The 16,098-nt window shown below is 38.2% G+C and overlaps 1 protein-coding gene across 1 annotated transcript in view; it reads left to right on the plus strand.

The window, feature by feature from the left end:
• Positions 1 to 16,098, plus strand: part of NR5A2 (nuclear receptor subfamily 5 group A member 2) — a 207,977-nt gene that overhangs the window by 114,848 nt on the left and 77,031 nt on the right. The window contains exon 7 of the mRNA XM_007941092.2: positions 6,587 to 6,734. Within this exon, the coding sequence (XP_007939283.1) occupies positions 6,587 to 6,734 (148 nt within the window). The remainder of the gene's footprint in view (positions 1 to 6,586; positions 6,735 to 16,098) is intronic.

Raw genomic sequence — 16,098 nt, forward strand, 5'->3', positions numbered from 1 at the left:
GGGTTTGAACCGCCAGCCTTCTCGTTAGCAGTCAAGTGCTTTTAGCCACTATGCTGCCAGAGCTCCCTACTATGTCTAAGAATGAATATACTTTGTAAGTTCCACAGAGACTGTCATGCACTGAAAAAAACACATGAAGACCAAATTACAAGCCTGAGATAACAGCAAACTTTTTAGCATCTGTAAGTTATCCAGAAAAGCAGAATGGCATTTTGGCTGAGAGCACAAACTCTGGCACCAGACTGCCTATTTCTGAATATATGTCATGCCACTTCTTAACTGGAATTTCTCATTGAACAAACTACTTAACCTCTCTTTGCCTTGGCTTCCTCATCTCCAAAAAAGGGGATAATAATAATAGTATTTTCTTCATAGAGTTGTTGTAAGAATAAAAAAAGATAATATATAAAACACTAATACAAATGCCTGACACATAAAAAAAGTCAATCATTACAACAACTCTATGAAGAAAATACTATTATTATTATCCCCTTTTTTGGAGATGAGGAAGCCAAGGCAAAGAGAGGTTAAGTAGTTTGTTCAATGAGAAATTCCAGTTAAGAAGTGGCATGACATATATTCAGAAATAGGCAGTCTGGTGCCAGAGTTTGTGCTCTCAGCCAAAATGCCATTCTGCTTTTCTGGATAACTTACAGATGCTAAAAAGTTTGCTGTTATCTCAGGCTTGTAATTTGGTCTTCATGTGTTTTTTTCAGTGCATGACAGTCTCTGTGGAACTTACAAAGTATATTCATTCTTCTTTGATTGAGCCTAAATGCATATACTTTTTTTATTTTTGTTCTTTGTTGTTTCATTCTCAATTCATTCTTAAAAATAAGTTTTAATTATTAAGAAACAATTTTAATGTGATTATCACTTATTGTTATAAAATTATTATTTCAATGTTAAGGCAAAAAAAACTAAAATTAAGAAAAAAAATGTAACATTCATCATCCTAGCACCCTGTATCAGTTGTTTTTGTTAAGGTCTCTTCTAGCCTTTGGAGAAAACACATCTTAAATAAATTTTTTTCACTTTTCTAAATAGAATAATTTGTCTGCCACAGAGACATATTAACCTACTGCCATGGATTTTTGCAGACTATGAACTTCGAAACAATGACATGTCTGTTTCCGTGATGCATTCTTGCCAAGGTCAGGATGTTGATATTATGGGGAAAAAATTAAATGGCGTTATTCAAACAAAGCAAGCAAAATTCCCCTACTGGCAGCTTAGCACTCATGCATAGGCTATGAAAACTTTTTCATTTAATTTAAAAATATTTCTAAAGATCCAAGAAATGAAGGGAAATCGAAGATGTGAGAAATATAAATTAAAAAAAAATTAGAGCCCTGTATGCAACAGATGTATTTCATCTGTCTAATTAATGATTATAATGGAGACCTTTACGTAGCACTTTGTACTGTGGGCATTCACAGGTAAGCCCTATGACACAGGATCAGGTAAGGTGCTAGAAATGTTCAGAGAAGGAAGTGTGAGGGGAATCCAAAGTCTCCCGGATAATTCAGCTTCTATAAGGAAGTGCCTCTCCCCTAAACAGAGAGTATGTGGCTGTTCTCTCTGTGCAGGTTGAGCTAGATACCAGTGCTTAAAATTCTTCCAGGGTTAGGAAAACAGTGACAAGGAACTGCAAATTAAAATTTTAACTAAATCTACCAACCTTTTTCAACCTTACCCCCAAAAATAAAACCTGCTGCCAGTGAGTCAATTTTGACTCATAGCAACCCTATAGGACCCTATAGGACAGGGTAGAACTGCCCCCACAGGCTTTCCAAGGCTGTAATCTTTGTGGAAGCAGACTGCCTCATCTTTCTTCCACAGTGCAGGTGGTGGTTTTGAACCACCAACTTTTAAGTTAGCAGCCAAGTGCTTAACCACTGCACTATCAGGGCTCCTTTTTTTTTTTAACATTAGCCACAAAAAATAGAGTACTCTCAAATCACTTATTATAAATTTCTAGGTTTGCTTATACAATTTTCTCAACTGCCATGTGGTGATTATTTCAAACAAATGAAAATGTTTATTCTGAGTGTTTTAAGATAAGTAAATAGTAATATTAAAAGTCACCATTGTCATTTGAAACTGGAGTAACTGAAATAAGCTCCCATCGCAGAGAGCAGCCAGGGCTCCGGTACCTAGCATTAAATTCAGGATTCACTGCTTCACACCAGCTTTCTTATTTAACCCTGAAATGATTATGTTTTAAAAGTGTACATTAAATAACCTTATTAAGCATAATATTGCAGTACTAAAAAGGAAATAATGAATGTCAGTAATATCAAAAAACCAAAACCAAACCCACTGCCAATGAGTTGATTCTGACTCATAGTGACCCCCATTGGGTTTCCAAGGTGGTAAATCTTTACAGAAGTAAATTGCCTCATCTTCCTTCCACAGAGTGGCTGGTGGGTTTGAATGCCTTAAGTACTGTGCCACCAAAGCTATAGTAATATTAAAGCTATAGCTCTCAGTAATATTAAGCATTGTCAAATTAATTGACACACATTTAGTGTCTATAATTATAATAAGCATTCAGTTCAATCTAGTATTTTCAAAACACACACATATATACATATATATGTATGTATTAAAAAAAAAACACTGCCATTGAGTCTATTTCAACTCATAGCAACCCCCATTGGATTTCCAAGGTAGTATCTTTACAGAAGTAAATTGCCCCATATGTCTTTTGTGGAGTAGCTAGTGGGTTTGAACCTCTAACCTTCTGGTTAGCGCTCTAATGTCTTAGACACTGCACCACCAGAGCTCCTTGTATGTATGTGTATGTAAAATAAAACAATAGAATATGTTGAAGTAGGGTCAGTTTTAGTATTTGCATATTGTAGCTAATTAACAACACTGTAACATCATCCTAAGGGAAACATCCACTGGCAACTTATTCATTATCTTCTATTATTGTGTATCATATTAAAATGACAGGCATCTTACAATATACAAGTCATCAAAATTTCAACTATTAGAACTAAAGGCAATTTAGCTAAAACTGGTTCTAGTTTCATGATGAGTGAAATTTATCCAAAGGGGACATTGGCTTACAGTATTTCTTCAATATCTTCCTTGAGTTTAATGGCACAAAGATTACATGTAAGAGAGCAATAAATTAATTTTACTAAGTACATAAAAGACAAGGCCAGCTGCTCCTGAAATGAGCGCAAACTCTGCATTCAACAATGAAAATATAATTATGTTTGTAATAAAATGTGAGAGGAAGTTGCAGATCTGGGTGCTGTTTCAGAAATAAATCACCCATCCTCCTTGTGAGCTGTGCAATTTGATAAATTATCCTTGAATGAAATGTTATCTGAGCCCCCATTTAATAAGCATGTTTGAGCTTTCAAATTAGCATGTAAATAAATGTATAGCTATAAAGTTGTTGGTATGCCAATTGATTTCCTGAAGGTTCATCTCACTAAAGATCCCTTACTAAATATATAATCCTATGAAACAATCTAGTAAGGAGCTCTGGTTGTGTAGTGGTTAAAGCATTTGGCTACTAATGAGAAGGTTGGCAGTTCAAAACTACCAGCCACTCTGTGGGAGGAAGATGAGGCAGTTTGCTTCTGTAAAAATTTGCAGTTTTGGAAACCCTATGGGGCAGTTCTTGGAAACCCTATGGGACAGTTCTACTTTGTCCTATAGGGTCACTGTGAGTCAGAATTGAATCATGTTTTTTTTTCTTTTTTTTCAGCATGGGAGGGGTATTTTAAAGAAATTATTTAGATTCTTTCCCATTGGAATGTACTACATTTTCAACTATGAAGGTCTAGTATTTCTACTTATTATTGCATTACAGTTAGAATGACACACATATCCAAATTTAATCAACCCTATCTTAATAACAAAGTGCACCGATATCAGCACATTTATGTTTTATTTTAGTATTGTCTTTCCGGTGTAACATAAGGCTTAACAGGTGATTTTTTTTTTTTTTTTTAATTAAAGTATATACAATCCTTGGGTGGCACAAAGAGTTTGCACTCAACTACTATCTTACAGGTTGGCAGTTTGAATCTGCCCAGCTGCTCCATGCAAGAAAGACCTGGCAATCTGCTTTTATAAACATTACAGCCAAGAAAACCCTATGGAACATTTCTGTTCTGACACACATGCCATGGTCATGAGTCAGAACTGACTCAATGGCAGTGAGATGTACTTATTAAATCAAAGCAGCAGTGCATTCAACAATTAGCTGTGAATTTAAAATTGGTATTGTCCCAACTACTTCTTGATAATCATAGAAATGGAAGGTACTTTACTATCATGTAACTTAAAACTGCTGTCTTTAAAGATACAATAGTGAAGGGGTGGGCTTTTACATGACTTGTCCAGGCCCATCATTTGTAAGAGGCAGAGTTGGCCCAGATCACCCCTGTCTTGGCCCAGGTATCTTCCATCACGACCACTCCAGAGGGCATTCTTGGCTCAGTCATCTATCCCGTTTGTCTCTGAGTAATTTATATTATTATGCTCTGGAGTAGTTAAGAATTTAGAGCTCAGCCACAGCTTTCATGTAGGAAAAACATCCTTCGAGGTAAAAGTTCATCTCTAAGAACCATTTACTGACAAGTCAATTCCAACTGCAGGGGACCCCATGTGCACAACAGTAGAACTCCGTAGGGTTTTCAGAGGCTGGATTTTCAGAAGTCCATCACCAGGCCTTTCTTCTGATGTTCCTCTGGGTAGACTCAAGCCTCCAACCATCTGGTTAGCAGCTGAGCACATTAACTGTTTGCACCACCCAGAGACTCCTTGCCTGCAAGAGAAGTGATGAAATGGTAGTTAGGACACCACTTAGTGAACTTGACAAGCAATCTTGTATGATCCTAAGTTCAATTGCCTATCCACTCAGCTCAGGTTTCAAGTTGCCTGTGTACTGACTTTCCACATATTCTGAAACAGAAATCCAAGGAGCTTTTAGGACATTTGATGTTCACATTTAGAGGACAGATACCAGCACATGGACAGACTGGTAGGACAGTGCAATGCTTGATGCTAGGGCTTTCCTAGAACTCACATGAACGGTGCCTTTTTCATGCACAGTTGACTCTATCTAAGCTGATTGACACCTTTGGGGGTCGTCTTTCAACTGACTCATAATTTTTCTCACTCTTGAAAAAGGTTTCTATACACCCAGTATTCTCTAGTTAAAGCTGAAAATTCAACTCATCATATTTACACAATAAAAAAAAATCCATTCTGCCTTGTTTTTAATTGCAAATTCTACTCAAGGGACTAGTTCGCCTGCTTAGGAGGCAGCCCTGTGCCTTCTACTAGAGAAGCAAGTGCAGTCAATTATGGTAATGAAATGTCAATAAATATAAAAATTTAATACAGTCTGCTCTGAGTGAGTGGCAGATGAGGACTTGCCTCCCAGACAAATTTGCTGCTGCTGCAAATATTAAATGCACCTAAAAGAGTATCTGGTTGCCTGAGAGCTCGCCAGTCAAAGAAGGATGGGAGAGTTAGGTACCAACTGGGCTTTCCCATTATGCAGCAATCGCAGCAGCAGAACCAGTGCTATCACTGACAGCCATCCCGACATCTTAACTTATGATTATAAATTGAACTTATGTCCCCATGAATAATCTAAGATTGGTGCCTCACAGTGCTTTGCTTTTTTTTTTTTTTTTTTAATGCAAGAAAAAATCCTTTATTTTTCAGACCAAGGAATTATATTTCTTATCAGTTAGGTCCTTGCTGTCTTTAGAGAGAACAGTATTAATAATCATTTGAAAATAAGTAGTGGTCTTATGTTGTGGCTTTTTAGGAAGCAGCAAACTAAACAAGAATAATTTAAATGTGATTCTTTTGTCATCCATTAGCATGCAGTTTTGAACCATGAATACTTTAAAATATAATCCCTTAATCCAAATAGAAATATCTTGGCCTTCATTTTCTTCATATGTTGCTTAATATCACTGTGCACATACAGAACACTTTCCTAGACTGACTTTTTTATGGCTGGTACACTTTTCTTTGGAGTCCCTGAGTAGTGCAAATGGTTAACACACTCAACTGCTAACCATAAAGTTGGAGGATCGAGTCCACACAGAGGCACCTTGGAGAAAAGGCCTCACAATCTATTTCCAAAAACTCTGCCATTAGAAACCCTATGGAGCACAGTTCAACTCTGACACATGAGTTGAAATAGACTTGATAGCAACTGTTTTGGGGTTTTTTTTTTTTTTTGGCAGGAATGTGGGGGAGAAGGGATGCAAGCTTTTCTTTAAAGATATTCATGAAAGCTAAAACTTTGAACCTTATGTGGTAATAAAATTCATAAGAGAAAAAGGTATGTATTCCTACAAAATTTAGGTGGTCTAAACCTGTTCTTTACAAGGCTTATAAAAATGATTAGATCTAGCAGAACAATTGTGATACATTTCATAACAATAGAATGTGTCTCCACTTCCATGGAAAAATCTCCTCTGTTATCAATTTTTGGTTTTAACTGGAATCAAATTTTAGCCACAATTTTTAAAAACCTCAAGAGAAATGTATTTCTGATTCTGGCAGTCATGAAGATTGTGTTTTTGTGTTGCAGGTGGACTATTCCATAATAGCATCCCAAGCTGGGGCCACCCTCAACAACCTCATGAGTCATGCACAGGATTTAGTGGCAAAGCTTCGTTCACTACAGTTTGATCAACGAGAGTTTGTGTGTCTGAAATTCTTGGTGCTCTTTAGTTTAGGTAAGAAATCCTTTTATTCACACTATGTGCAACCAAAGATTCCTAAAAGATGTCAAACTTTGAATGTCCTGAAGTTAATACCATGTAAGTAACACACATCATGCACCTAAGAAAATAATGTATGAGGAAGTTGTACAGTTGGTAAAAGTGTATAATGGGTGCATTTTTGCATAAAAATGCTTTGTCTGTTTTTGTTCTCTCAAGATTATGCCCTTCCTTTCAAATTGTGAAAGCTTCGAACATGAGTCTGTTTTCAGACAATAGCCCAATAGTTGATGAGTTGGGAGTATGGAAAAGGAGTTATTAGATTGTAGCCTGGATTTTCTTTCATATGGAGGTGAGCAGCAGTCCCCTAAAGTCTTGACAGAGGCTTAATGGAGATAGTTGAGGAAAGAGATATATATCAAATTTTAGCCATCTTCTACCATTGATTGCTTCTCTGTGGCTTTTGTTTTGTCCTGCTACCTACTACTGTTTTTATTCATGAAAATGTAGATAGTAATTGAAAACCTGCTTCTTAAATCTCTATCGGGATTAACTCAAGAATGTCTATAATCAGATGCACAACTATGCAAGTGTAAAAGATGATGGTTGTCAAGCGGAAAGGATGCTTCTCCAGGAAAGCTTTGGAGAAGAAAGATAACTATGCAAGACAGATTAGCTGAATCAAGGTTCTCAATGAATCAGTTGAGAAAAATCACCACTGCTTAGAATGAAAAAGGGATTAAGGAGATGGATTTTTATTGACTTCAAAGGAACGGATTTTTCTGCCTGTCCCTTACTTGATTTCTGCATTTTACTGGCTTAATAAAGCCAACTTAAATAAACTTTTTGCCAAGTCCATTTATTACTTATTGGCAGAGAGCTGAGGGAGGCAACTTCCCTTGAATGAAAAAAATGCAGAAATCAGATTTACCAACATATGTTTTTTCTTTAGTCTTCAGTTATAGGATAGTTGTGAATTCATATTCTCCGAAATAAAACAAACTGCAAAGTAAAACAGATGTGTCTACTCTCCAAATTTGGTGCTTTCGTTGCAAGATTCTTCTTGACAGCACCACACAACTGTTGCTAATAAAGGAATAGTCTGAAGTAATATAACTGGAGTTAATTTCTCACATGTAGTCAACATTTAAAATGAAAAAGAGCATTTTCATATTTTGGAAAATGTGATAAATATAGTAAAAAGAAATGTTACTGAAAATTTAAAAAGACAACAGAATTTTATAGATGGAGTGTTCAAAGGTTTACAATGCCAGGACTGGATCTGCATTAACCACAATAAGTAGGAAAGCCCTGTCAAAGTCTTCATCCCTTACCCAAGTACACATTTTATAAAGTCACACAGAAGATAGCATTGGCTTGCTTGCTGTAATCTCACAAATTATTCTGGCTTATATCTGGGAAGATCTTAGTCTTTTTAACTAGTACATTTGATCAGTAATTAAATGAAAATGTGATAATATATGTATAGAAACCTTATAACATCTTACTGATAAAATATTTAAAGAGAGTTATCTCACTTCAATGGTATTTTAAATTAGTTGAATAACTGTATTACATTTGAAGATGTACACATTAACCACAAGCCATCTTTGCTTTTCATCACTTTTATCTTTCCTTCAAATGTTTTGACTCATTTTACAAAATTATATTCTCTGCCAGTTCTATTGGGAGGGGAGAACTTTCTGAAGTGCTTTCAACTTTTGGTCCTCACAGAATTATCTTCCTGAACAATTGGGCCATGTATTTACCAGAACCTCAGTCACACACACTCTTTCTTTTTTAATGAGTATGTCTACTGTTGCAAGAGCCTAAGGCATCAGTGAATAGCTAGCTTACAGGACCCTTATAACCATGTCTGTCTGTTGTTTAAGAAAGAAAGGAAACATGGCTTTCAGATTAGAGGTAGATAGAATGTGGCCAAGAATTTATTTTTAAAGAAGGATAAAGAAAGAAACTGGCAGTAAAGTTTAGATGCATTCTATTTCATGTAAATGGAATTGTTTTCCTCCACAAAATCAATGGATAATCAATCTTTTTTCATTTTTTACAATTATTTTGAGATTTGGATAATCAATCCTTTGGTTCCCAAGCTAGCCCCTAAACACCTATTTTACCTGTGACAATAATGAAATCATAACAGAAACACCTTTCAAGCCCAAATCCTGAGCTAGTACAGAAGGTCCCAAAGCTTTAGGAGTTTGAGCCCTGAGTCTGAAACTCGATACATGCTGTGCCTGGCTTAACCCAACCTTGTTCCTTTCTGAGTCTGGAGAAAAATAAGGATATTGTGGATTGGACTGTGTTGGGAGACAGCCATAGCAATATTCTTATGTGAGACACAAGAATGTTTTCCTCATAGATTACGAGAGGAAGTGGAGTGTGAGCCTAGAAATGGATCTAGGGTGTGGCCAGTATGGAACATGCCCTAAGTACCACTTGGGGGATAGAAATGAGCAATTTCTATTCACCAATGCAGTTTCCATTGCCAGCTGTGAGAGATTATTCAACAATTTAAAACTTACTGCCATAGGCACTACTTTCCATAGACACCCCTCTGTATGAACCCAAGCTGATGCAACAGTCCAACTCAAAAGGACAGCCGGTGCAAAAGCAAGGAGGTTGGAGGGAGCAAGTGAGCTCAGAGAACTGTTAGTGGATCACTATGGTCTGAGGGAAGCAGCGGGTACCATTGACGAGGTAGGCAGAGCCTGGTCATGGAAGGCCTCAGGCATAATCATTCAGCACTTACTGAGCCCTTAGTATGTGCCAGGCACTGAGGATATAGTGATAAGCAAAAATAAGCACCAGAGTCTTTATTCTGTATGCAATTAGGAAGTATAAACCCATTGCCATCAAGTCAGTTCCAGCTCATAGTGACCCTAATTGCCCCATAGGGTTTCCAAGGCTGTGATCTTTATGGAAGCAGACTGTCACTTCTTTCTTCTGTAGAGTGGCTGGTGGATTCAAACTGCCAACCTTTCAGTTAGTCGCCAGGGGCTTAACCATTGTGATAGCACTGTTTCTTTTTAGAAAGTTTAGCCAGAGCTTTAAAGGGGGTGAGATAAGTTGTTTTGCCTTTTGGAAACATGATTGTAGTGGTGATGCAGAAAGTGTATGGAGGCAAAGCTGGAAACTGCAGGTTCAAGGTGGTTTTAATATGTCAGACAATACATATGAAGGACAAAAGTGTTAAAGTGGGAATGAGATGGGGAGATGAACAAGTTAGAGAATACAAGCAACAGGATGTGGTAAAGTTGAGAGGAAGAAATCTGGAGTAAGTCTCAGGTTTCTGGATGCTTTAACCAGAACAGAAAAATCTATGGCAGCAGTTGCTGTTCAGTTAGGTCAAAGTATATTTCAATAACAACATTCCTCTCCTAAAAGGAATTCTTCACTAAAGCTGATTCCATGAAAAGACTATGATAGGAGACTTTAAAAAAAAAAAAAAAAAAGTACAGATGAATATAATTCTTCCTGACTGCTGCCTAATTTTCCCTCAAATACTGTCTGTGTTGATCCAAAAAACAACATTTGGTCAAAAAAAAAAAAAAAAAAAAGAAAGAAAGAAAAGTGAAAAATACCCTCTCAGGATGTTTCTGTGTGTGTGATATAATAGATTCCGAAGATCCAGTCAACTGCTGCTAGTTGCAATGTTTTCTTTAAATCCTGTTAAATTATTGTTTTGTTTTGTTTTGCCTAACTACGATAATGTAATTTGAACCCAGTGATAACTTGGCAGGTAAGGAGATATTCTAAGCTGATCCACTAAGTTGATGACCTTGTTGTTGTTGTTGTTGTTGTATGCCGTCGAGTCAGCCCCTACTCATAGCGACCCCTCCTTGGGTTTCCAAGGCAGTATCACTACAGAAGTAGATTGCCCCACCTTCCTTCCGAGGAGTGGCTGGTGGGTTTGAACCGCCAGCCGTCTGGTTAGCAGTCAAGTGCAAGTGCCTTAGGCACTATGCTACCAGAGCTCCTAGAGAAGCTAAAATAAAATGTTAATGTTTCTTTAGGTTTATATCCCCATTTCCTTCTAAAAAGCAGTCGTAGTGACTGATGAAAAGAAATTTACTGTCTGTCACCAACCAATGTAGAAATTAACCCACAGCGGTCATGACCCTCAAATAATACCCTCATGGCATGTGTTCCAAAAACAAGTAGAATTCCCACAAATTTTATCTCCTGAAAAGAAATGCAGAACTGAGAAGGGATCACCTGGTTTTTTAACTACAACATCCTGAATAAATGTCATTACACATTCAAGCCCATCAGGAATACTATGAGGCTTGAGTGCTCAAAGCAACATGTAGCTAGCATCTGCCAGCTGAACATTACTCTGGCCTTTGGATTTTCTTAGCCCGGAGACTCAATGGCTGGATGCTGCTGGATTCTTGCTATATGCCAGGTGGTGATAGAAAGTACCAGAGGCATATTACATCCCATTTTCCCTAATGAATGTCCTTGATTTGTTTAAAATTATTCTCTTCTCTGACCAGCTAATATTTCTGAAACCACTTCCTATATTCAGCTGAGTTGAAGAGATTATTATTCTCATTGAGGGATTTCCCCCAGCTTAAAAAGTGGCTAATATTAGCTTCTAGTCTCTTAAAGTTTAGGTTCTGTAAGTCCACTATAGGAGTTCTGGTGATGCAGTGTTTGAAACATTTGACTGCTAACCAAAAGGTCAGTGTTTCAAACCCACTGACTGCTCCATGGGAGAAAGATGAAGCAGTCTGCTTCTGTAAAGATTTACAGGCTTGGGAACCCAATGGGGGAGTTCTACTCTATCCTATCGGGTTGCTATGATTGCAGTGAGTTTACGTCCACGGTGGTGTAGTGCCTAAGGCATCCGACTGCTAACCAGAAGGCTGGTGGTTCAAACCCACCAGCCACTCCTTTGGAAGGAAGGTTGGGCAATCTACTTCCATAGTGATATTGCCTCAGAAGCCCAAGGAGGGATCTCTATGAGTTGGGTCAACTCGACGGCACATAACAACAACAATTAAGTCCACTGAACTGGGTAGAATTCTGTGTTCTGCTCTGCATGTGTGCTGTGCAGTCAAGTTCAATGCTCTAGACCACATCTTAGTTGGGATTATAAACCGTACTCTATTTTTCTCTGAACCTCAGGTTCCCAGCACACTGCCTGGTATAGAGTAGGTACTTGTGTAGTTTATAGGTAAAATGGATGAATACTGGATTAATTTAGTTTTAAACTAAGGCCTTTACAAAAGTAGTTTGTGATATATAAAAGATAAAAATAAATGATAATAATAATAAAGTCCAAAACCCACTGCCATCAAGTCACTTCTGACTCATAGTAGCCCTTTAGGACAGAGTCGAACTGTCCCATAGGGTTTCAAGTCTGTAAATCTCTCCAGCAGCAGACTGCCTCATCTTTCTCTTATGGAGCTGGTGGTGTGTTTGAACCTCAGACCTTTTGGTTAGCAGCCAAATGCTTTAAACACTAAACAACCAGACCTCCGAATAGGTAATTGTTTAGCCAAAAAAATCATGTCTTCTCAAGTACTGGTTAGTTTTCTGAGACCAACTTTTCAAAAAGACCTCTTAACAAATATCTCCCCATGATTAGATTATTCCTGTTATCAATTAGGATTCTCCCAGTTTATGAGAGATTTTCATTTATATAGTGTCATGAAAATGGCTTGCAGAAAGATTAGAGATAATATTAATGGCTAAAACCAGGTGATAAATGCATGTGAGTCTGTTCCAAGTAAACACAAGATCATAGGTGCACAGCCTGTGTTGACTAGCAATAGTTTAAGAATGTTACACAACTCCTCGGTAACAGTAGAATTCTGTTACAGTAAAATGGATGGTAAAAATCCATTTTTAGTTCTTTGTTCATCAGGGTAGCTCTTTGCTTCACACAAAATTTTGAAGGTGGCCTTTGATGACACCGTAACACATCCCAGGTTAGATTCATCCTCAGGCCCAAAAGTGGCAGGGAATATGGGCCATGGTTGACCACTGGTGTGGTGGTGGTGGTGATAGTGGAGAGGATGACTCTGCTGGTACATACATGAATGGTGCTGCTCTTAGCTGAACCCCTCTGTGACAACACAGAATGTCAAAGGGCATCATTCCAGAACAAAGCTGACTGAAGAGTCATTTCCTTTAGGCCAGGGACAATTGGGGCTTTTTGTGGTGTCAGGCCATAAGTACTTTGTCTTGAAAGAGTTAAGCACATTATCTTAAATATAAATGATATTTGCATGACTCAACAAACAAGTTAGAAAGGATTTTGAAACTGGAAGGGTAACACCTTTGTGTCCTGAAAGACTTTTAAAATCATAATTTGGGAGGAGAAAATGAGGAATTTCTAATGCAGAGCCGATAAAGCTCTCACTTTCCACCTAGTTGTTGTGGTTGTTTGAAACTAAGACTTACATTAAACAAATGTTAAATCTTAAATTACTTTTAAATTATCATTTAATGTTAAATGACTTTTCAAGTGTTCTCGGGGACAAAAAGACCTTTTATCAAATTATATATTGTTTAAATTATTTGCGTTAAATTTATAGCTAAATTATTTTAGTTTATTAACGATAAGATGGGAGCTCTGGTAGCATAGTGGCTAAGGCACTTGACTGCTAACCAGAAGGCTGGCGGTTCAAACCCACCAGCCACTCCTCGGAAGGAAGGTTGGGCAATCCTACTTCCGTAGTGATGTTGTTGTTGTTAAGTGCCGTCAAGTCGTTTCCGACTCATAGCGACCCCATGCACAGCAGAACGAAACACTGCCCGATCCCGCACCAGCCCCACAATCCCTGCTATACTCGAGCCCATCATCGCAGCCACTGTATCAATCCATCTCGTTGAAGGCCTCCCCCTCTTTCGTCGACCCTCCACCCTACCAAGCATGACATCCTTCTCCAGGGAATGGTCCCTTCTTACAACATGACCAAAATAGGTGAGACGAAGTCTGGCCATTCTTGCTTCCAAGGAGCATTCTGGCTGCACTTCCTCCAGGACAGATCTGTTAGTTCTTTTAGCAGTCCACGGTACTTTCAGCATTCTTCGCCAGCACCACAACTCAAAAGCATCAACTCTTCTTCGGTCTTCCCTATTCATTGTCCAGCTCTCACATGCATACAAGGTGATTGGAAATATCATGGCTTGTGTCAGGCGCACCTTAGTCCTCAATGAGATATCCTTGCTCCTCAGCACTTGAAACAGTTCCTTCGCAGTTGACTTTCCCAATGCTACACGACGTCTAATGTCCTGACTGCTGCTTCCGTTGGCATCGATTGTAGAACCAAGCAATGTGAATTCCTTGACAACCTCAATCTTCTCTCCATTGATTGTGATGCGGCTCATTGGTCCAGTTGTGAGGATTTTTGTTTTCTTTATGTTGAGATGTAATCCATACTGCAGACTGTATTCTTCAACCTTCATCAGTAGGTGCCTTAAGTCATGCCTCGGAAACCCAAGGAGGGGTCGCTATGAGTCAGGGCTGACTCGAGGGCACATAACAACAACAACAACAACGATAAGATAAGGTCCACACCAAACCAAACTCACTGCCAGCAAGTCGATTTCAACTCATAGTGACCCCTCCTTGGGTTTCCAAGGTGGTTTCTCTACGGAAGTAGATTGCCCAGTTTTCCTTCTGAGGAGTGGCTGGGGGATTTGAATCGCCAGCCTTCTGGTTAGCAGTCAAATGTCCACAGAACTCTGGTAACATAGTGCCTAAGGCACTGACTGTCCTTCACCATCCTCACAGTTGTTGTCACATTTAAGCCCATTGTTGCAGTCATTGTGTCACTTCATCTCATTAAGGGTCTTCCTGTTTTTTGCTGACCCTCTGCTTTATCAAAGGAGCTCTAATGCTGTAGTGGTTAAGGCAGTTGGCTGCTAACCAGAAGGTCAGCAATTCAAACCCACCAGCTGCTCCATGGGAGAAAGGTGAGGCAGTCTGCTTCCATGAAAACTGATAGCCTTGGAAATCCAGTGGGAGTTGCTGTGAGTTGGAATGCACTCAATGGGAGTTTGGTTTTTTTGGTTTTCTACTTTACCAAATGTAATACTCTCTCCAGGGACTGATCAATCCTGATAACATGTCCAAACTACATGATAGTATCTGACATATTAAGTTTTTAATAAATATTTATTTCATTCATGAATAAGATAAAGTAATGGGAACTGGAAAAATTAGTAGGGAGGGAAGAAAGAAGGAAAGAAAGGATGGAGGTTGGTTGATTTTTTTTTTTTAAATAAATATAAAATGGATAATATAAATGGGTAAATATTAAAGGATTTAGCATCTTTTTTTTTTTTACCTTAAAGACAAAGTATGTAAATCTTAATATTATGAAAGGGATTTTCATAAGGAAAATGAGACAAAACTGATTCTTTTTCCTTTGTGAATAAAATAATAACTAGAATTAATTATTGTTGATGTTGTCATTTGCCATGGAGTTGGACCCGACTCAGTGATGCCTCCTTGGGTTTCCGAGACAGTATCATTATGGAAATAGATTGCCTAACCTTCTGAGGAGTGGCTGGTGGATTTGAACCGTCAGGCTTCTAGTTAGCGGTCAAGTGCCTTAAGTAAGCACTATGCTACCAGAGAATTAATTATTGGTGATCAGTACTTAGGTTCTATTTGAAATCATGACACTAGCAGTGTCAGATATCAGAATGAGGCACAGAAGGAAGTGGTGGTAATACCTTTCTTTAACAATGTTAGTAATAAGTCATCATCAGGTGGGTGACTCATCTCATTTCTCCCTTACAGAGGAAAGGGATTTAAAAGATCATCTCCCTTTCATTCTGTAGTTGAGAAAACAAAACGTGGTGATTTACTAACTTCTAGGCACAGAGCCAAGACTAGAATTGACAACCCCAAATGCCAGTCTGCTATAGCACACAATCCCCTTCAGAGACATTTGAACTCATCAATCAATGCTTATTACATACTACATACATACTAAAGCAGTATCCACATATAAAGCTAAATGATGTACTGGATTAAGACAATCACCTAAGGATTATGGACCAAAAAGAAAAGCAACCTCTATGTGGGTGAAAACATTAGCTGTGACTCAGTGTGCCTCATTTTGGTATCTAACACACTTAGTGTCATGATATCAAATAGAATCTAAATACTGATCACCAATAATTAATTCTAGTTGTTATTTTATTCACAAAGAAGAAGGAATCAGTTTACTCTCTATTTTCCATATAGTAACTGTGATAGTTGGAGCTGTATGTCAACTTGGCTGGACCCCAGTTGTGGGTGGTTGTTCCCATGATGGGATCAGATGACTGAGTTCTGAGTGGCCGGTCTGCCCAAGGGGAGTTTCCCTAGGGGTGTGGCCTGCTTGCAATGATA

The sequence above is a fragment of the Orycteropus afer genome, unplaced genomic scaffold, assembly GCF_000298275.1.
Source record: "Orycteropus afer afer isolate SDZICR_OR568_19922 unplaced genomic scaffold, OryAfe1.0 scaffold00075, whole genome shotgun sequence".
Taxonomy (NCBI): Eukaryota; Metazoa; Chordata; class Mammalia; order Tubulidentata; family Orycteropodidae; genus Orycteropus; species Orycteropus afer.